Here is a 21,968-nt window from a genome sequence, read left to right as displayed (position 1 = left end):
TAATGGGACCTGGAACATAAGTGAGAATTAAATTTAGAATTAAAAAAAGGAAAATCCTTCGTTTGCAGTTTCAATGATTACTTTGATGGAATACATTAAGGAACTGAAAAATGATGTTAAAACCACTGTTAATCAAACAAACATGAAGTTTGATGAAATTCGCAAGGTAACTGAAGACCATGAAGGAAGGATTACATCTCTTGAACAGACTGGAATCTTCAGAATCTCAGCTGGATGATATACAAACAATTAATATTTGAATAAGCAAATCAAACAACTACCTACTGCTGAAGGTGGCCGACTTAAAAGCAAGAAGCAGACAAAACATCTTGAAAATTCTAGGTTTGAAAGAGGAAACTGAATCTGGCCAACTTACAACATTTTTTGCAGAATTATTTCCGGAAGTGTTTGGTGAAATGTTGCTACCTACTTTGCTTGAACTAGACAGAGCTCATAGATTGTTTGCTTCGAAACCTGCCCTGGGATAAACCTCATTTGGTGATTCTCCGTTTACATTATTTCCAAATAAAAGACTTACTAATACGTGAATCTCGCTGAAAATCAGAATAATTGAAGATTATCCCATGGAGGTGATGAAAGAACGTGCCAAATATAAAGAAGTTATGTCCAAGCTGCATAAGGGAGGCCACAAACCCTCCTTTCATTTCCCTGCATGTCTTCAGATCAAAACTCTCGAACAATTCGACATATTGGCTGTGTTCACCATTGAATGCTCAGAAATTTCTTCATGAACTCCTGTCCTATGAATCGGTAATGCTTTCTCTCTTTCAGTGTTTTTTTTAAACTCAGTTTGCTTAAGGTTACTGCGCTTATTCTTATCTATACGAGTAAGAAGAATGTTGCAATTACCTCTCTTTGATATTGCTTTTTTTAAAAAATACGTTTTTTGTATCTCTCTTAGAGATGTAATATTCTTATACGAGCTCAATTTTTTATTATTATTTGGTACGTTGACTTCTGGAATAATTTATGATATTTTAAATTTAATTGGCCTGTTACACCAAAGTTGCATATTGTTAATTCAATATATATTTCAGCATTTAATTTTTTATAATACCCATTTTGTGTTGAGCTGTCTAAATCGAACTTTGCTATTTAGACATTAATCACAAAAAGTTCAGTTGAGCTGGAAAATGTAATGAAGTTTAGATTTAGATAAGGAGTGTTCCCTTCTAGAAAGAATTTGGTGGTGGTGGGGGGAAATGGATTGTTTTAGATTAGCTTGCTATCTCTTTGGGTAGTTTTGGGGGGGGAGGATTTGCTTTTGGATTCCTTTTTGAAGTTGCTATGGTGATTCATGGTTCCTTACTTTCCTTGTTTTGTTGAGCTTTTCCAATATCTAGGCCAAATAGAGTTAATTGGTTTACGAATTTTCCTTTCAAATATCTTTGTTTTTAATTTAGTTATTAATAAGTTGGAATACCCATGGCTTAAATCATCCTATTCAGTGCAAGAAAATATTTCCACACCTTAAAAAGTTTAAATGATCTTTACAAGAAACACGTCCATATGAATGATACTTCATGTCTTTTTCAATGATGGAAGGGCAGCACTTCATACATCTTCTATGGCAAAGGCCAGAGGGGTTTCGATTTTAATTGACTAATTTGTTCCTTTTGTTCATCATAATGTAATCATTGACACTTACAATCATTTTCTTATTGTTTATGGAATACTATATGATAGAAGGATTGCTTTTGCTAATGTTTATGGTCCTAACGTTGATGATCCAGGTTTTTTGAACTATTATTTTCTTCATTACTGGACTTAAATTTATATTCTCTGGTAATGGGTGGAGATTTCAACTGTTGGTTAAACCCTGTCTTAGACGGTTCATCTTCTTTCTTTTTAAATATTTTTATTAATTTCATTTAACAAGTGTTACATAAATAAACATGAATAGAACAAGAATCAAACTTACATAATACTGGTACAATAATGACAAAACCTTTGATACATTTTGAAAAATACATGGAAAGAGAAATAAAGAAACTTGCTATTCTACAAGTCTGCCTTATTCATTCATTCTTTCTTGCTAAAGTGTGGTGCTTTAGATTTATGGCATTTCTCCAACATAATGATAAGAAATACAGGTAATCTCTTTTTTTTCTAGTGCCCATCATACTTATTCACATATTGATTACCTTTTTTTATTGATAAACAACTGATTCCATTAATTAGTGCATGTACTTGAGTCTATTGTAATTTCAGACCATGCTCCAGTGGTTTTAACACTGAGCTTTCCTGATTTTCCTTAATCTGTTAGACACTAGCATTTCAATTCAAATTTACTCTCAGATTCAGATTTTTTTGGAATTTCTGAAGGAACAGATTGTATTTTTCTTTGATAACAATTCTTTTTGGGAGTTTTACATCTCATTTGTATGGAATTATTTTAAGGCTTATATTAGAGGACAAATTATCAATCAAATAAAACTTTTAAATCAACAATATGCCCTTACTCCGAAAGCTGAGATATTTTAAAAATGCGTTGAGCTTAAAACTAAGTATGATTTGCTTTTGACTTATCCTGTTGAAACACAACTTTTGAATAATAAGAGTCAATTTTATATTCACAGTGTAAACTTTTGAAAAATCAGCTAAAAGATTTAGTTGCTAAGCGTCTTATCACAGACCATGTGGAAATTAAAGATACATTTAGAGAATATTATTTTAATCTTTATAAATCTGATTCTCCAATTGATTGAAATCCTATGACAAATTTTATGGACTGTTTGACAATGCCTACTTTTTATTTAGAAGCACAATCACAATTCGAAAAACCTATTTTGCAGGAAGAGTTAATAATCATTAATAAGTCATTACAAACTGGCAAAGAACCAGGCCCTGACGGCTTTCCTGTTGAGTTTTATAAAACTTTTTCCCATCTGCTGGTACTCGATTTATGTTCTATATTTTCTGACTCTTTCACTTTTTGTGATGCAACAATTTCCCTTATCCCCAAAAAAATAAAGATTTATCAGTTTCTCTTCTAAATGTGGATGTAAAAATTTTATATAAAATCTTGGCCAGTAGATTGGAAAATATTTTTCCTCTTATTATTTCAGAAGAACAGATGGGTTTTATTAAAAACCGTTGTTCACATTTTAAGATGCCATTTATTGAATTTTATATATTCCCCCTCTGTCTCCTCCTCAGAATGTGTTATCTCTTTAGATGTTGAAAAGGCCTTTGATAGAGTTGAATGGGATTATTTACTTGTAATATTAGAAAGGTTTAATTTTGGACCCTCATTTAAGTCATGGATTAAGTTACCATACTCATCTCCTGTTGTTTCTATTCTTACCAACTCTTTGCCATCTAAACCTTTTAAACTTTATCAAGAGTTTAATAGCCCTTTATTATTTGATTTAGTTTTAGAACCCTTGGTTATTGCCTTTAGAGAATCTCAGGATATTTCTGGAAGTAGTAGGGGAAGATTGGTCCACAAAGTTTCTCTTTACACTGATGACCTTTTGCTTTTTATATCTGATCCTAAATCTTCAATTCCTGCTATGTTAACATTATTCCATCAATTTGGTCAGTTTTCTGGATACAAATTAAATTTTCAAAAGAGTGATTTTTTTTGAACAATTTAAACCCTTTACACATTGTTTTTCCATTCAAGACCGTTAAAAGCCTATTTACATACTTTGATGTAACAATTACTAAGAATCACAAACATTTGTTTCAGGAAATATTTTTGCTCCATTAAATCAGGTGAAGAAATCTTTATCTCAGTGGTCTCATCTTTCCATGTCACTAATTGGACAAATTAATGTTATTAAGGTGAATATTTTACCCAAATTTCTATATATTTTTCAAGCTATTCCAATTTTTGTCTCTAAATCTTTTTTGATTCAGTTGATTCTATTATATCATCATATATTTGAAAAATAAGTGTCCTAATTCGAATAAAATTTATCTCCAAAATCTCAAAAAGAATGAAGGTTTGGCTCTACCCAATTTTAGATTATATTATTGGGCAGTTAATATTCATTATATATTATATTTTGGTTATACCATGATAACTGTTTAAGTTTGGAGAAAATTAGGAGCTAGACATTTGATACATCTTTTAAATTTGAAGAATTTGGCCGTTTATTCAATATTTCTATACATTTAAACAATCATAATTTTATACTGGATTTTCTCCTTATTCCTTATGGTAAATTTGGTTATAACCAAGAAAGTCTTTGTTTTCCTACTTTACTCTCAGAATGGACTGCCCAGTCCCTCCTTTTTTTAAAACAATAGAGTGTATCTTGCAATAGAAATTATTTTTTTTCCCTTTATCTTTGGATTTACAGGGAAGAAATTTATGGTTAATATATATTTTTTAAATACTATGTTCTTAATCTTGCATATTTGTAAATACATGTATATAATGTGACACAGTATTTAGAGGTGGCTTTGGGAGGAATTGCGAGAGCTGCTTGCACACACATTTTAAAACACAGAATTTTTGCAGGACTTTTAAAGAGTGCTTTTTGCAAAAGAGCAACAAAGTATCAACATACAGCTTGTCTGGAAGAACATGTATTTTTTGTGGGCAGAGACAGAATAGTTCTGCTCTCAGAGAGGGAGGGTGTGGAAACAGAGAGAGAGGAGACAGAAATCAGTTCCAGAAGGACAAAGCTGGCAAAACTTTTGGAAGACTGTCTGGTCAAAGGAGAAGACTGGCTGTCTGAGGTGACCTGAAAGAAAGAGGATCATCTGGAGAACCCTGAAGGGGACAAGTTTCATCAGCAAGAATGATTGAGAAGGAATCAGTTGTGGATGTCTGGAACAAAAAAGAATCTCTCTCTGAAGACCAACAAGAACTCTCCTGAGTGGTAACCATTTGCCTGTTAAGCACCAAAGACTGGTGAATTTTGTTAATGCTAACTTCTGTGCACAGTACAAGAAATGCCTGCAATCAGTGAGATTGAACTGTGATCCAAAGAACTTTTCTAATCTTAAATACACTTTACATACACCTGGGCTTAGTATTAGAGGGGGGATTAAGTACATTAAGTAATGTTAAAGTCTGTTTTCTTGTTCAAATATAATTAAAAATACTTTTGTTTAAGTACCCCTTTATGTTATGGTACATATCTATTGTTGTTGGTTTTTGGGGTCCTCTGGACTCCATAACAATAATGGAATTCTCTTTTTGTATACATGTTTGATAGAATTCAATAAACAGATTGAAAAAAAAGAACAAAAACAAATGGCCCAGCCTAGGTTGATTTGGAGTTGAATTCAACTAGGAAATTTGCTATTGCTTCTTTACTTGGAGTGTTCTTGCTTTTTCCGTTTGGTAGAAAGATTGATAATCTAGTAGTCAAGCATATGATCAGGATTTGGTTTCAGTTTATAAAACATCTTGGATTCATAGGTTTCTTCTTATTAGTCCTATTCTTTCAAACTATTTTTTTCAACCTTCTTTGATGAACTCTGCTTTTCAGGAATACATTTGAGCAACTTTCTACCATACCAAATTTAATTCACCAAATTCTTATTAAAAAAAAGATATTTGCAAAGTAGGGACTTTCTCCATTCTCAACTGTCAAACCTTTCCAGGCTCTGTTATGAATTTGATAGAAATAATTTACAATCTTCAACCATCTCAGAAAATGTTAATATCTGTTGTATACGATGCTTTGTGAAATCAAGGCAAACGTCATTGGACAAAATTAAAAAGACATGGGAGTAGGAGCTCCATATTTCAATTTCTGAAGATTCTTGGAATTCAATTTTTAAATTGATTAATATGCTATCTCTATGTGCCTGTCACTCACTACTACAATTTAAAGTTGTGCATAGAGCTTATATGTCAAAAGTTAAATCACCTCGCATTTATCCTAATATTAGCCCTTTTTGTGACAGAAGTTAAGAATGAGGACATTTCACTAATTCATATGTTCTGGTCTTATTCAACCTGTTTCGTGCGGTGTAACCATGACAAGCCTTTATTATCATATCGTGACCCCTGAGGTCAACACTGGTATGCTGGATCTCATTATAGTGTATGTATATGGCAAATCACTGGTGCAAAAAGCCTAATCCCAAACAATCCCCTCTTCATATTTTTTCAAAACCAAAAGCAATTTGCTAATTGGCTTCACACTCTCATCAACCTCCAATTGGTATTCACCAGGGAGACACACAAGTCCAGTGAAAACATCCTTGTAATCTCATTTCACCTTGAGAGAGCAGACTTTTCTGCACCTCCTTTACATTGATCTGTTAAGATACATTGCATGTGACTAGTCCAAGATGCTCATTTGCTTGTGCAGATAGCAAAGTAAGGTGGCTGGAACCACCACCTGCAATCTCACCTTGCATTTTGTACTATTGTAACAAACGTACAGATCTTCTTGCCCTCTATGTTGTATCAGCTCTTCTTGTTTAGTTCTGTTGATATTTCATAGTTCTCATACTGGGACTGAAAACATTTCCAATTTCTTCTCAAATCCCCTTTAATTTCCACGGGCACTGGTACTGGAAACTGTGCAGATGCCATGGCTTATTAATCAGTACTCCTTTCTCTATAGAAATCTGCAACTATCATCCATGAGAGCACAGCCAGGCCTTAACAGGTCACTTTTGTCCTGTTTCAAACTTATAAAACTCTGTCCTTCCACTAAGCAATTGTTCCTCATGTCCTCATCTCGAGCGCCAGCCCGATAACACTTTCAAAACGGAAAAAACCCACTCTTTTACTCAGCTTTCCCTTCTGACACCATGTTTTGTGCCTTTATTACAACAACACTGCTATGCTGCATCTCATTACAGCATATGTATGGCAAGCCACTGGTACAAAAAGCCTATTCCCAAACATGACCTTGGTCAAATATTGGGAAGAGATTTTCAGTACTTTATCAATAATCATTAATGTAAATTTAACACCAGCTTCGTTAATAGCCTTGTTTGGGATGGATGAACAGAAGGTAGTGAAATTGTCTTCATATCAATGTCATGTATTAGCCTTTGCTTCTCTCATTGTGAGATGAATAATTTTGATCAGATGGAAAGATGCTGTCCCACCCACTCAGAATTAATGGTTACATGATATGATGTCATATTTAACTTTGGAGAAAATGTGCTCAACAAATGTTAGAAATTTAAATTTTTCTAATCTTTGGGGCTCCTTTTTGAATTACTTTCATAACCTTTAATAGGAATTATGATTATCTAACTCATGGATTTGCGATTTCTTCCTATTTTTACTAGTAGCGTACTTTACGTTGCCATGCAATTTTGGAATGGTTTAGATTACATAACGACAACGAGATAGACAACAGACTTGCCAAGGCAAATAGCGCCTTTGGAAGACTACACAAAAGAGTCTGGAAAAACAACCAACTGAAAAACCTCACAAAGATTAGCGTATACAGAGCCGTTGTCATACCCACACTCCTGTTTGGCTCCGAATCATGGGTCCTCTACCGGCATCACCTACGGCTCCTAGAATGCTTCCACCAGCGTTGTCTCCGCTCCATCCTCAACATTCATTGGAGCGACTTCATCCCTAACATCGAATCCACGCTGCTGAAGATCAAACTGCGCTGGGTAGGTCACGTCTCCAGAATGGAGGACCATTGCCTTCCCAAGATCGTGTTATATGGCGAGCTCTCCACTGGCCATCGAGACAGAGGTGCACCAAAGAAGAGCTACAAGGACTGCCTAAAGAAATTTCTGGTGCCTGCCCCATTGACCACCACCAGTGGGCTGATATCGCCTCAAACCACGCATCTTGGCGCCTCACAGTTCGGCGGGCAGCAACCTCCTTTGAAGAAGACCGCAGAGTCCACCTCACTGACAAAAGACAAAGGAGGAAAAACCCAACACCCAACCCCAACCAACCAATTTTCCCTTGCAACCGCTGCAACCGTGTCTGCCTGACCCGCATCGGACTTGTCAGCCACAAACGAGCCTGCAGCTGACGTGGACATTACCCCTCCATAAATCTTCGTCCGCGAAGCCAAGCCAAAGAAAAGATTACATAATCATTTTTTTTCAATATATCCTTGAATCAATAAGGAAAAAAAATTCTGCTGGCGAGTTTGCTTACATAGTTACATGCTATGCATCAATCTTTTTCTTCATGTATTATTATATAAAAACAATAAGAATATTGTAAAAGAAAAAGAATTTTAAAAATCCACTCTAACCAATAACCAACTTCCTGTTATAGACATTTCCTTTAATACCATTGAGACTTCTAAAAATGCTTCAAGCACTAATTCTCTTTGGATGAGTAAGATAATAATTATTTCTGTAATTTAAAAAAATACACATACAATTAACATGATCCTCAATAACACAATTCAAAATGCTTCTGGAGATTAATATTTTCTGGATAAATATAAACACTTTTCACTGGACATTTAAATAGCTGATCCGATCCACTTACTATTTTCTATCATTTGATATATTTACACTTAAATGGAGTCCAGTTACAGTTCAAAAGGTGAACCTTATCATTTTCTTCATGTGATAAATCAAGACGAAAGAAATTTGTTTTCAGAAATGTACATGTCCTCAGTTCTGCTATTTATCAGTGCCTTTTAAAATCTACAATTTGAATACAATTTTCTTTCCTTCCATTAATGAAGGGGATTTTAAAGAAATTCGAGCTAATTTTTCATGAAAGATATTTCATTCTTTTGAAGCATTGATGTATTTGCACAATAAACACAACTCCAGTATGCACATTAAAGAAAACCATATTCATGTAACACAAACAAGAATGCTAATCAAGAACAAAATTGCACAAAAGGTATCGCAAAATGATCATTTTTGACTGTTTCTGTAAAAAAAAGCATGAACCCATCTGTCATGTGATAGATATCACATGCATTCAGATCTATGTTTACCAACCTTTCGATCTTACAGCATGATTATAATGATGAAGATCTTAAGAATTCAATTTCAATTGAATTGCATTTTTCAATGTAGCCATAAGGCCTGCATTTTGTAATATTTCAAAAATATCTAAGTTTGTTAATGCATCACAAAAACATTCATCTTAACATAACATAACAATTACAGCACGGAAACAGGCCATTAGGCCCTTCTAGTCCGCACCGAACCAAACACCCCTCTCTAGTCCCACCTCCCTGCACAATGCCCATAACCCTCCATCTTCTTCTCATCCATATACCTGTCCAACCTTTTCTTAAATAATACAATTGACTCCGCCGCCACTATTTCTCCCAGAAGCTCATTCCACACGGCTACCACTCTCTGAGTAAAGAAGTTCCCCCTCATGTTACCTCTAAACCTCTGCCCCTTAATTCTTAACTCGTGTCCTCTTGTTTTAATCTTTCCTCCTCTTAACGGAAATAGTCTATCTACATCCACTCTGTCTATCCCTTTCATAATCTTAAATACTTCTATCAAATCCCCTCTCAACCTTCTATGCTCCAAAGAATAAAGACCTAATCTGTCCAATCTCTCCCTATACTCTAGATGCTTAAACCCAGGTAACATTCTGGTAAACCTTCTCTGCACTCTCTCCACTCTGTTTATATCCTTCCTATAATTAGGCAACCAGAACTGCACACAGAACTCCAAATTAGGCCGCACCAACGTCTTATACAATCTCAACATCACCTCCCAAATCCTATATTCCATGCAATGATTGATAAAGACCAGCATACTAAAAGCCTTCTTCACCACCCTATTCACGTGAGTTTCTACCTTCAGGGAACGATGTACCATTACTCCTAAATCTTTCTGCTCTTTTGTATTCACCAATGCTCTCCCATTTACCACATATGTCCTGTTCTGATTCTTCTTACCAAAATGAAGCACCTCACACTTATCAGCATTAAATTCCATCTGCCATTTTTCAGCCCATTTTTCTAAGCAGCCCAAATCCCTCTGCAATTCTTGAAAACCTTCTTCATCATCCACTATTCCACCTATCTTAGTATCGTCTGCATATTTACTAATCCAATTCACCACCCCATCATCTAGATCATTAATGTATATAACGAACAACAATGGGCCCAATACAGATCCTTGAGGCAAACCACTGGTCACCGGCCTCCAACCTGACAGACAATTATCCACTACCACTCTCTGGCCTCTCCCTTTCAGCCAATGTTCAATCCATTTGACTATCTCAAAATTTATACCTAAAGACTAAACCTTCCTAACTAACCTTCCATGTGGTACCTTATCGAAGGCCTTACTGAAGTCCATATAGACAACATCCACTGCGCTACCCTCATCCATATTCTTAGTCACCTCTTCAAAAAATTCAATCAGATTGGTCAAACATGACCTTCCTCCCACAAATCCATGTTGAGTGCTCCTGATCAGACCCTGTCTATCCAGATGTTTATAAGTACTATCTCTAAGAATTTTCTCCATTAATTTACCTACCACAGACGTCAAACTTACAGGCCGATAGTTGCCAGGCTTCCTCCTTGAACCCTTTTTAAATAACGGAACCACATGCGCAATGCGCCAATCCTCCGGCACTATCCCCATATCTAATGATATTTGGAAAATTACCGCCAGAGCCTCTGCTATTTCCTCCTTCACTTCTCTCAATGTCCTGGGGAAGATCCCGTCTGGTCCCGGAGACTTATCCACCTTTATATTCTTCAAAAGCCCTAAAACTACATCTTTTGTAATCTCTATATTCCCCATATTTACCCAATTTGCTTTTTTTATCTCACATCTCCCAATATCCTTCTCCTTAGTGAATACCGAAGAAAAGAAACTGTTCAATATCTCCCCCATTTCTCTAGGCTCCACACACAGTTTTCCGCTCTGATTTTCTAAGGGACCAATTTTGTCTCTAGCTTTCCTTTTACCATTAACAAGGAATTAAAGGAATTTGCAAAATGACAAAATCAAATTCAAAATTCCACCAGTATTATAAAAATAGACAGGCAGAGGGGAGTTAAAGATAGTAATATAACCTTTGGTTTTACGTGCCATTCATAGATGGCTTGAGTTCACTTCCACACTGTCTAATCTGACTTGAACTGTATTGGTCTCACTGCATTGCATTTGTGGTGCTGCAATGGTTTAATTACTGGACTAGTAATCCAGATGCATTGACTACAAATTCAGATACCAGAATTCAAAAATGTTATTTAAAATCTGGTTAATAACTTTACATTTAAGCTAGTATAATCTGGCTCACAGTTGCAGGAAATCTACCATCTTTTCTGGCCTATGTGCAACAAGATTGACTTGAAAGGCACCTACTTTGTATCAAATTGCTGCATTGTAGCAGAACAAAGCACACTGGACTGATCAATGTAGTTAGCAAATTCTCAGCCCAGTCAAGTCCTCCAAGCAAACATCAAGGGACACCAATGTCCCAAAGGAGATTAAATAAACCCTCTTTCCCCATTTGTTAGTTAAATGCAATTTAAGTCCATCCTCAGAATAAAGTTGCAGCTTCAGAAATTCTTGCTGCTGGAATCATCCACAAGGGAATTCAAATAATTAGACACAATGGTGAGTGTAGATGCAATAAAGCACATAACAGGCCTTGTGACCCAATTTGTCATACCGTCAATCAAAGTTAGTCCTATTTCCCTGTGCTTGGCCAGATTCCTCTAGATTTTTGCTATCCATGTTCCTGTCTAAATGCCTTTTAAATATCATAATTGTACCTGCCTTCATCATTACCTCTGGCAGCTCATTGTGTGGAAAAGTTGCTGCAGAACTTGAGGTCCCTTTCAAATCTTTCCCCTCTCACCTTGCATCTACGTCCCCAAGTTTTATATTTCAAGACTATGACTATTTACCTTATCTATACCCCCCCCCCCATGATTTTATAAATCTCTGTAATTCCTTCCTTCACCTTCCTGTGGCCCAGAAAGAAGGTTGTCATCTATTCAAGCCCTCCAATCCCTGTAACATCCTCATAAATCTTTTCCGCACCCTTTAATGACAGTTGTAATGACCAGGACTGCACAAAATATTCCTACTGTGGGGTCACTAACATCTTGTACAGTTGTAATAAGATTATAGCATGCCAACTCATGCACACAATGGCGTATTCATGAGAGTATTCTTGAAAATTAGAAAAGGTGTTGGTCGCTTCCTTGTTCGAGCAGGATTTTTGTCTGCCACACAAGCTTGTGATCTGTTATTTGTCAGTCCATTACGTGGCTGTTATCCAGGTCCTATATTGTTTTTCTAGTAGAAAATAGGACCATAAATAGCAGGTGGAATATTGATTGGCTGCTTTTAATGGATTAAACAGATTGAAAGACTTACTAATAGCAAATGTGTGCACAAAGAGTTCACTGTTACTGTAGAAATTTAAATACTTTATGCTACTGAGATTCAAAGGAAACCTGGGATTTAAGTATTTATTTTTTTCCATCAGTTGCAGCTGGTTCCTGAATGTGAAGCAAGAAAACTACTTTGCAAAGATGATCGCACAGCAATGAAACAGTTTCCTCCTCCTGCTGTTGTTGCCAGTGTTCTTCACTTCTCTTCTCATGATAATGACTCCTTGTTGGGTTTAATTCCACAGGCATGTTTTTTTTTTGCCTCTGGCTCCTTTACAATGCCTTGGGTAAATGCTAACAGATTATTCATTCAGCAGAATACTGCAGCTCAGCCTGATCTCCTCATCCATTGCCAATTCTTTTCAAAAATTAGAGCGTACTTCATTCACAAAATTTGCAAGTATATTTTCATTCTCAGTTCTAGCCATATTGCATCAATTTTCTTCCACAAACAATCCTTGAGCAAATAATCCAAAAGTACATGTTTATTTTAAAAGCATCTTCTAGCCCTTCATTATGCAGTGACAGGGGAGCCTTAAGCTGTCGATCAAATAGACAGGATATTGAGAGAAGTACAAAAGCATAGTGCAGGGCACAGAGAAAAATAGTTAAAAACAGTACAAGGGCCAGTGAAGGGTCCATTTAGGTATCTGATAACAAGAAATAAACTGTCCTTGAATTGCCTAATAATGGGGGTGGAAGGAGAAGTGAGTGTGACAAGGGTGGGATGGGTCCTTTAATGTTAGCAGCTTTCCTGGGACAGCTGTAATTATAGGCAAAATCAACAGAGGGGGAGGGTGGAAGCCTGGTGGCCTGAGCTGCATTTACAACTCTCTGCAGTTCTGGTGAGGAGGCATTCTGCCAAATGGCTTTGACAAACTGCTCAGGTACTATTCGCCAGGATTCACATTCTTCTTTGTCTGTTGGGTGCCAAGGATATCCCATGCAATCAACTGCCTGAATGACCCATGGTCAAAGGGTTCGTCTGCGCAAACTTTTTTCTGAAAGGCAAACATATAGCATGATCCAACAACGTTGAACATTATTTGGTCCACATTTGCAACAAAACCTTAGGACGTTGCGACACTTGGCGGCTGCATATTCAGTCTATGCATGGCTTGAGGAAGTCACAATGAAAATGGCCATCAGTGTGAGGGTCATGTTGAGGAAATGTTTCATTACATTCTCCGAAGCTTCATGTGGTCTATTTTAGATCACCAGATTATCCAGAAGGCAGTTTGGAAGCCTGCTCTCTCTGTTTCTGTGCACTGCAGTATCTTCCTCACAGCAAGCAGGATTCTCCCCACAACCCTAGCCCTTGTTTCACCGTAGCTAGACATTCCACTCACATCCTGACTATTCCCAACTATATTCTTTACATCTTCAGATAAAGAATCTGCTTGAAATGAATACAGATGCTCATCAATCTGTGAAATGACATTAGACACAAGCTCTCGAGGAACATCGATCATACTCTGTGGCAATATCCTTCTTGACGGTCCTACGAAGGTACACAAACAGAAGAGAGAGGTTAGCCTTGTCTAACCTGAATGGGAAACTTTATATTACCCAATCAATGAGTAGGATTATGCTGTAGACATCTGTACCTTCCCTCTCTGTCACATTCTATTAAGTGCCTTCTGTTGCTCGACTGACCAAAAAAAATACACACCTCTCCATCCTGTACACGAGTGTGATTGGTGGCAATGTACCCCTTTTCTCCTACCACGATATGTTGTTTCTTTTGCTGATTCTGTTGATTCTCAGTGGACCCTCAGTAGCGGAGTAGTCCCCCTTTGCTTAACTGCCCACAACTCCTTGAAGGGCATCTCTGGATTTATGACCATTCTGATCCCTCCCATGTGATCTGGTCCACCCCATACTCTGAGTTGCTTTCATTATGCCCTCTGGCTCTGTCTTGGGCTCAATGTTCCCAGTTTGGGATTCATACTTTTCCTCTTTCAGGGTATCCTCTTCGTCTATCTTCTTTTTTTCTCCCTTCCTTGAGGTGGTCCTTATCATCTGGGGCCATGGTGGAGATGAAAACTCCATGCACTGGCTGTGATGGCTGCTCTCTGTTCCCATTTCTTTTCTCGTTCTGTTGCCAGTGGCTTGGGAAGATTTTGTGGCAGGGAACATCTCCTCACATAATTGCAGCATTTGCCCTCCTGGTGTCTGGCAGCTCTCTGCCCTCCACTCCTGGTAATAAAGTGTCTGGTAGACTTCTGTCCACCACTCCTGGCAGTCTTGTGTCTGGTAGTCCTCTTCCCTACAGTCTTAACAGGCTATGGCTTGGCGGTAGTGGCTTTATGTGAAACTCGTAATAGTCTCTGGACACCAATATAACTGTAACCCCTCACCATCAAGAAGCATGGCAGGCAGATGATATTTCTACCCTTGTCTGTTGTCTGCTTTAATATTTCCTTTTCTTCTTTGGTGATCATGCACATCCTGAACGTTTGACCTCTTTTTTGCTGTTCAGGTTTCTTCTCAGGAGAACAAGAGCAGCATTCACTACTTCTCCTGTGGGAATGTGAAAAAGAAAAGGGGTGTGTCGTTTCCCTTCTCCTCAGAAGTTTTGATTATTCTCAGGCTTTCCCTCGAGCTGTCAGTGAAGTATTCACGCAGATAAGTCTTGCAGGGAATAAGGAATAAGGTCACACATCTCAGAACCTTCTTCATGGAAACCTCTCACATGCATGGCACACTGGGCTTCATAGAATTCACTCATGCAGTGCCACGGTGTCCTGCATTCCCTGCCCAAATTGTCACACAGCTCTCATTGCCATGATTCAGGGGAGATCACAGTTTCTTCCCTGTCAGTTGTACATCCGTATACTACAGAACTACCTTCTTGACAACAGTCTCTACTTTTCTATTTAAGTGCTCCCATCCTGTACTTTGACCCTTGCCAAGTACGCTTGCAGTTAGCACGTATACCAAAGACAGACCATTGGATGGCAACTGGATTACTCTTTCCCTTCCCCCCTTTTTTAAGCTATGGAGGACATGAGCCAGTCTCCTTTTTGATCACTGTGATTTGGTAGTTCAGATTTATTGTCAGAATACAAACATGACATTAACATACAACCCTGAGTTTCCTTTTTCCTGTGGGTGCGGCAGAATTACCACTAATTGGTAGTGCAGAAAATAAACTGTACACAGCGTAAACATGTTCAATGAATTGTCTTTATGAATATCAACATTTACTTTTTTTTTAGATGAATGGGCAATTGATCTAAAGTCATTATTAATATTGTCAAGAGAAACCTATTTGAAAGAAAATGCACAACTTCTCATCATGCGGTTGTTAATGGCAGAGCATACTTGTCTTGGCCTAATAGTGAAGTAGAGACTGCATTCTTGAACATCTGATTGCTTTTCTTTAGTGAGGGAGTGTTATATCACTTTAGTGGTCAGTTAAAAAAAATCAATCACATCACAGTAGGATGGCTTCTCTATATTATGTCACTACAGCATTTGGGTTTTTATTCAGTAATTTCAGATTGAAGAGAAATTATAAGCAAAGTTTGAACTCGGTGAGAGCCAATTTCATGCTTTTATATTTTTCTTGATTAACAATTCATGAGAAAACCTATCACGCTGCCACCCCGCTCCCCAGTAGATCAGACTTCTCCCCAATTCCATTCTCAGCCTTATTTTCCACCCTCTGTGATCAGAAATTCATCTACAAAGTGAGATCCACCACAAACTTGAGCACTGTTAACTGCGCCAAGGTGAATCCATTTTGAAATAAACTGCCCCCTCTACAATTTGAGCAGATCCTGAAGACTACGGATCAGAAAGTTACAAGAAGGTTAAGGAGACCATATGGATTGGCTGCATCAAAGAACTTTGCTTATACAAGTGTTGCCAGAAGGACACAATCCATTCAGGTTTCAACATTCAACAGACCTTACATGAGCCTAAGGTTGTGGCTCAGTGTCTACATTGTTGTATTTTCTTCACTAACAGTCAATTACCAAAGCACTTGATTGTTAGTGCTATACTTGATATGGGATCCATTATTATATACACAAGGGGGGGGGGGGGGGGGAAGGAGGGAGGGAAGCAACAATTTTCATTTACATATCATCTTAATGGGAAAATACATTCTGGAGGTTTACCAGAAAAATTAATAAAATCAAGATTGCGATTCCATGAAGGGGTTGTAAAGAGTGGCGGCCACAAAAACAGCTGGCCAAAGGAGTGGATTTCAAGGAAAGAAAAATGCCTATGTGAAAATTTGAGGAGGTTACAAAGGTAATTCCCTCATGGATCCTGACCTGGAAATTGCTGTTACCAGCCATGGTGTTAGAGGAGGGAGATGCACACAAGTCCAGATTCAGAGGTTTGGAGAAAAGGTATTTGGAGCTGGAGGTAGCTGCAAAGGTAGGGAGGAGGAAAGCACGAAACAAGAATGTAATATTGAACGCTTGAAATTCCGCAAGTTAACATAGTGTCAGTTGAAGAGAACTTGACATGGAAGGGAAACGAGCATATTTACTGAGGCTGGCAGATGACTGATAAGGCACAGGAATGTGGAGCAGTCACTGGGAGAAAGAAACATGTTTAGTGGAATGTGCAAAAAGGCAGAAATAGACAGAGGGATGGGCAGGAATGATAGCCAATGTCAAAGAAATACTGACTGAGAAATTAATGTGTGCAATGATAATTCAAGTACTCCTCAAATTTACGATAGAGTTATGTTCCAGAAAACCCATCATACATCGAAAAATAATAAAGGTTACCTTGTACAGCAATGAAGTGCTGCCCCAGTCTCTCCCCACAGCCATTATCATTCCCATCACCGATTCCACTGCCCAGCTCTCCACCGCCAGCACTGCATCAGTCCCTACACTGATCCCATTGTCCTGCACTCTCCCTAGACTCATCCACTGTCCTGCTCTCTTCCTACAGCAATTTTTCATTCCCAACACTGATCCAAATGCTCGGCTCTTCCCTGACAGCACTGTATCAGTCCCACACTGATCCTACTGCCCCACTCAGTCCCTGCAAGCTTTTTGATTGAACAAAAAGTGATTTACCAAGGAGGCTACAAAGAATTCACCTTAGAGGAAAAATTAACGATACTTGCAATTACCTTATTTTAATGTATTGCAAGTAGTCCTTGACTTCCTACCAACGTGAGTTAGTCCACCCACATATACAACCAAAATAAAAAATATTTATTAAAATTATTGTACAAGCACATATTTTGTATTAAAAATACTGTATACATTGGAATCCCATTAAAATCGCATCGAGAAAAAAAGCAGGGTTGCACTAAGACAGGGTTTCAATAAATGGTTGCAGTTACAGTTGAAATTAAAACACAAATTAATTTTTAGTAATCTGACAGCTGACAGTCCCTGTTCCCTGCGGCAGCCTGAAGTCTCTGCTCCCTGCTGCAGCCCAACGCCAGAATTCAATGACTATTATTTACTAGAAGTTCATATGTTGAGTATCTTTATTAAAAGTACTGTATTGTTCATATATTGACATTCTTCATTAAAGGGTCAATTGTTGAAAATCTTTTTTTAAAAAATTATTTTAGGACCTTGTTAAGCCTCTAAGCAGAGTTATGATCAGTCGGTCCCAATTACGATCGCAAGTCGGGGACTATTTGTACACAAAAGTAAATGACGTTACCATTGTAACTTTAAAAAATGCTAAGTCAGACTATTGTAAGTAGGGAAGAAGCTGTACTCCCTCAGAGGTACTTGTGTGAAAACAGCTTCTTTACAAAGAGGAACATGATTTTGATGAATACTGCTTTGAACTACTGTTCAACACCCATTTCTCATATTTCTCCCAATTCACCCTAATTATCCTAGATTATCTAACAGGCTTTGTCTTCAGAATTCATCTCCCTTCTTTTGCCTCACTCTCCAATCTGCCCCCCCTAAACTCATCTCCACCCCAAACATTTAACACTGCCAGTTCCAATGAAACCTGAGGCTAACATTATGGTGGGAAGATAAGGCTTCCCCAGAGATCTCCATGCCAAACAATTTCCTCTGCAACTTCAAGCAAACTTGCTTTTCCTCCTTACCAGTTCTGATGAAGGGTTTTCAACCTGAAACTGTTAACTCTGCTTACCTATCATATGCCAGGAAAGATGAGCCATGAGGTAGCAGAGAGAAAGAAATGAGAATTTAGAGAGCTGAGAAACTGAAGAATGCAAAATAAAGCATCAAGATTTAGTAACCAATCCATAGAGGCAGAAGAAAATCCACTGGTAGAATCACTGGACGGGAATGTTTATTGTGGAAGTTGATCCATTTTCCTTACATTTTAAACTTCTCATTGTGCTTCAAGATGAAATCATGATTCAGTTAATCAAACAAAATCTTACTGCTTGCAGTTTTGGATCTGGTACAATACTAACTCAGATGAATCATTTTGTTGCATAATAATTTTCTATCTTGAGTAGAGCCCCCAGTATTTCTCTGGGGAACTATAAATGCATGATACAATATTAATCTAAAATTTAGAGAAATTAGTTGAGTGACTCATAAATACACCCCCGTTCCCACTCCCACACATGTGCCATCTTTGACAATTTCATTTTGCCTGTGTCACCACTGGGTATAAAAATGGGCCAGATTTTCCTGCCACAATAATGGTGATTCTGATGGCAGTCAATGTGTAAATAGTACAGGAAATTAAAGTGAGGTGTAAATGCATGAATTCATGTCACTTCCCAAAACTTGCTGCCTGAATTGTATTGTTTTCCAAAAGGGTATTGCTGTATGGCTCAGAGAGAAAATGCACTGGATAATCTAACAACTGTATTCTCACAATGGATATTACTAAACTCATCACAAGATGTCTTATTATTAACAGCACTCAGATCCTTTTAATCACATGATACTGCCAATATCAGTTACTGCCAAACAATATAAATGACATTGAAAATTAAGTCATACAAATGCACTTCTCATTTATTCAGGTATTAAAATGGCAAATATAAAATGTTTATTTTAAAACTTGTTCCCTTTTTCTCTTCCTGAATCCAACCTTTCTGTTACACCCTTTAAATCATTTTCATCAGTTTTCAAATTGAATTCTCCAGCTTTAGTGAACTATTCCATCTAAATGGTGGAGGAGATGCAGAGTTAACTTTGTCTGCTCAGGTCCAGATTTATCGTCATATATGATATCATATACAATTCTGAGATTCTTTTTCCTGCAGACAAGACAGAATGATCATTTATTGGTAATGTGACAGATTATAGATAAGATTTTGGGAGATAAATTGGGGCAGGTTTAGGTCACATACAAACACTTCAAAACAGATCTTATTTGAAATACCAGAGTTCTGCTCATGCTTTACAGTCCGGCGCCCAGAGCCTTTGCAAAAGTTTTGGAGAGTGCCCAAGAGACTTGTGGATTGTTGTTTACAAAAAGGCAACAGATAAAAGAACTTGTCAGAGCCACAGATTGTCTCAAGTGGAACTTGCTGTTCTAGGCGGGTTATGCAAGCAGAGAGTCAAACAGGCTTTCTCTCTGAGAGAGAGAGAGAGAGAGAGAGAGAGAGAGAGAGAGAGAGAGAGATCAGTTCGACAGTCAGCAGCAGCAGCAGGGACTGCAACAGGACAAGCTGGTAAGCTTGTGGAAAACCTCATTTGGAAGACGGGTTATGAGTGCTTGGTTCAGCCTGGTCAAAACCCTTGTGGTTCATGCAAGAGGAGATGACTGGCTGCCTAATGTTTCACTTGAAATAAGAGAAACAAAAAGGAACTTGGTCATGTCCTGAAAGAAAGAGGTTATCATCTGGAGAACCCTGATGGGGCAAGTTTCTTCGGCAAGTCACTGAAGTGGCTGATTAAAAAGGAATCAGCTATGGGTGTCCAGCGAACAACAAATCTCTCTCTGAAAACCGACAAGAACCTTCCTGAGCGGTAACCATTTACCTTTCAAGCACCAAAGCCTGGTGAACTTTATAAATGTTAAATTCTGTGCACAGTATAAGAATTGGCTGCAACCAGTGAACTTGGAGGAATGAGAAGTGAGATTGGACTGTGAATCAAATAACTTTTCTGAATTTACACACACACACACATTACATACACGTGTGCTTAAAATTGGAAGGAGGTAAAGTTAGGTTAGTTAAGTTAATAGTGAAAAGTTAAAATGTAATTCTGTTTTCATGTTTAAAGATAATTAAAAGCAACTTTTGTTTAAGTAATCATTTGGTGAATATCTATTGCTGCTGGGTTTGGGGGTCCTCTGGGCTCGTAACAGAAGTGCAAAAATTGACTCAACTTACACATGCAAACAAATAAAAAATGTAAACAAATTAACTGTGCAATACAGAGAGAAAAAAAAATCAATGAAATGCAAAAGTAAGAGTCCTTAAACAAGTCCCTGATTGAGTTTGTTGTTGAGTCTGATAGTGGAGGGGGAGCAGCTATTTCTGAACTTGGCAGTGCGAGTCTTAGGGCACCTGAACATTTTTTCAGATGGTAGCAACTAGAACAGTGCATGTATTGGGTGGTGTGGATCCTTGATGATTGCTGCTGGTCTCCTTGGTGGGGAGTGTTTCACCCAGGATGCCATGGGCAGTATCCATTACCTTTTGCAGGGCTTTTTTACTTGGAGGCATTGAAGCCCCCAAACCAGACTGAGATCCAACTGGTCAGCACAGTTTTTACCACACATCTGTAGAAATTTCCCAGGGTTTCCAATGTCACGGGTGTTGGGTCCAGGAAAGATCCTCTGAGATAGTGACTCTCAAAAATTTATCACCCTTTCTCCTCTGATTCCCCAATAGTCACTGGATTGTACACATCTGTTGATCTTAAGTCAACAATCAACTCCTTGGTTTTAGTGACTTTGAGTGTGAGGTTGTTGTTGGTGGACCATTTAGCCAAGTTTTCAATCCTCCTCCTGCATGCTGACTCATTGCCCCTTTTTATACAACCCACTAACGTAGTATCATCTGTGATCTTGTAGATGGTGTTGCTGTCATATCGAGCCACACAGTCATAGGTGTAAAGTGAATAGAGCAGGGTCTAAGAACCGAGCCCTGTGGTGCTCCAGTATTGATGGAAATTGTGGCGGTTCTTACCAATCATCACTGATTGTGGCCTGGATGTGAGGAAATCCGTGATCCAATTACACAGTGGGGTGTTAAGTCCCAGGTCTTGGAGTTTGCTTATCAGTTTTGAGGGGATGATGGCATTAAATGCCAAAATGTAGTCAAAAAAGAGCATCCTGATGAGCATCTTTTCTGTCCAGAATTTCCAGGTGTTGAGTGGAGCCAGTGAGATGGCATCTGCTGTAGACCTGTTGCTACAATAGACAAACTGGAACGTGCACAAGTCACTGCTCAGACTGGAGCCAGCATTCTTCAACACTAGCCTATCAAAGCATTTTGTCACTGTTGATGTAAGTGACACTGGTTGATGATCATTTAGGCAGGTTACCACATTCTTCTTGGGCACCTGTACAATAGACACCTGTTTGAAACAGGTGGGTACCATGCCCTGCTGGAGGGAGATGTTGAAAATATCCATGAATACATCTATTGGCATACTGTGGGGAGGATTCTGATTGGTTGCATCAGTCTAGTATTGAGATGCCAACTCTCAAGAGAAGAAGAAACTTCAGACAGTTGTTAACTTGGCCTGCGACATCACAGGCACCAGACTTCACTCCAACAAGGACATCTAAAGGAGGGGG

General features: G+C 38.1%; 1 protein-coding gene and 1 long non-coding RNA gene across 6 annotated transcripts in view; one reads left to right on the top strand and one right to left on the bottom strand.

The window, feature by feature from the left end:
- The window catches only part of LOC138761772 (uncharacterized), a 49,495-nt gene extending 36,852 nt beyond the window's left edge, over window positions 1-12,643 (top strand). Inside the window, exon 4 of the long non-coding RNA XR_011356499.1 lies at window positions 12,374-12,643. This is a non-coding gene — a long non-coding RNA (uncharacterized lncRNA). The remainder of the gene's footprint in view (window positions 1-12,373) is intronic.
- LOC138761771 (diacylglycerol kinase beta) overlaps window positions 1-21,968 on the bottom strand; it is a 618,073-nt gene that overhangs the window by 175,482 nt on the left and 420,623 nt on the right. The window contains exon 21 of one of the 5 annotated variants that reach the window (XM_069934483.1): window positions 19,221-19,470. The exons of the other annotated variants lie outside the window; for them this stretch is intronic. Within the exon in view, the coding sequence (XP_069790584.1) occupies window positions 19,359-19,470 (112 nt within the window). The 3' untranslated portion in view covers window positions 19,221-19,358. Of the gene's footprint in view, window positions 1-19,220; window positions 19,471-21,968 lie in introns of those variants that run through there. 5 annotated transcript variants of the gene reach the window in all.

The sequence above is a fragment of the Narcine bancroftii genome, chromosome 4, assembly GCF_036971445.1.
Source record: "Narcine bancroftii isolate sNarBan1 chromosome 4, sNarBan1.hap1, whole genome shotgun sequence".
NCBI lineage: Eukaryota > Metazoa > Chordata > Chondrichthyes > Torpediniformes > Narcinidae > Narcine > Narcine bancroftii.
This window is presented reverse-complemented; position numbering and strand designations above follow the sequence as displayed.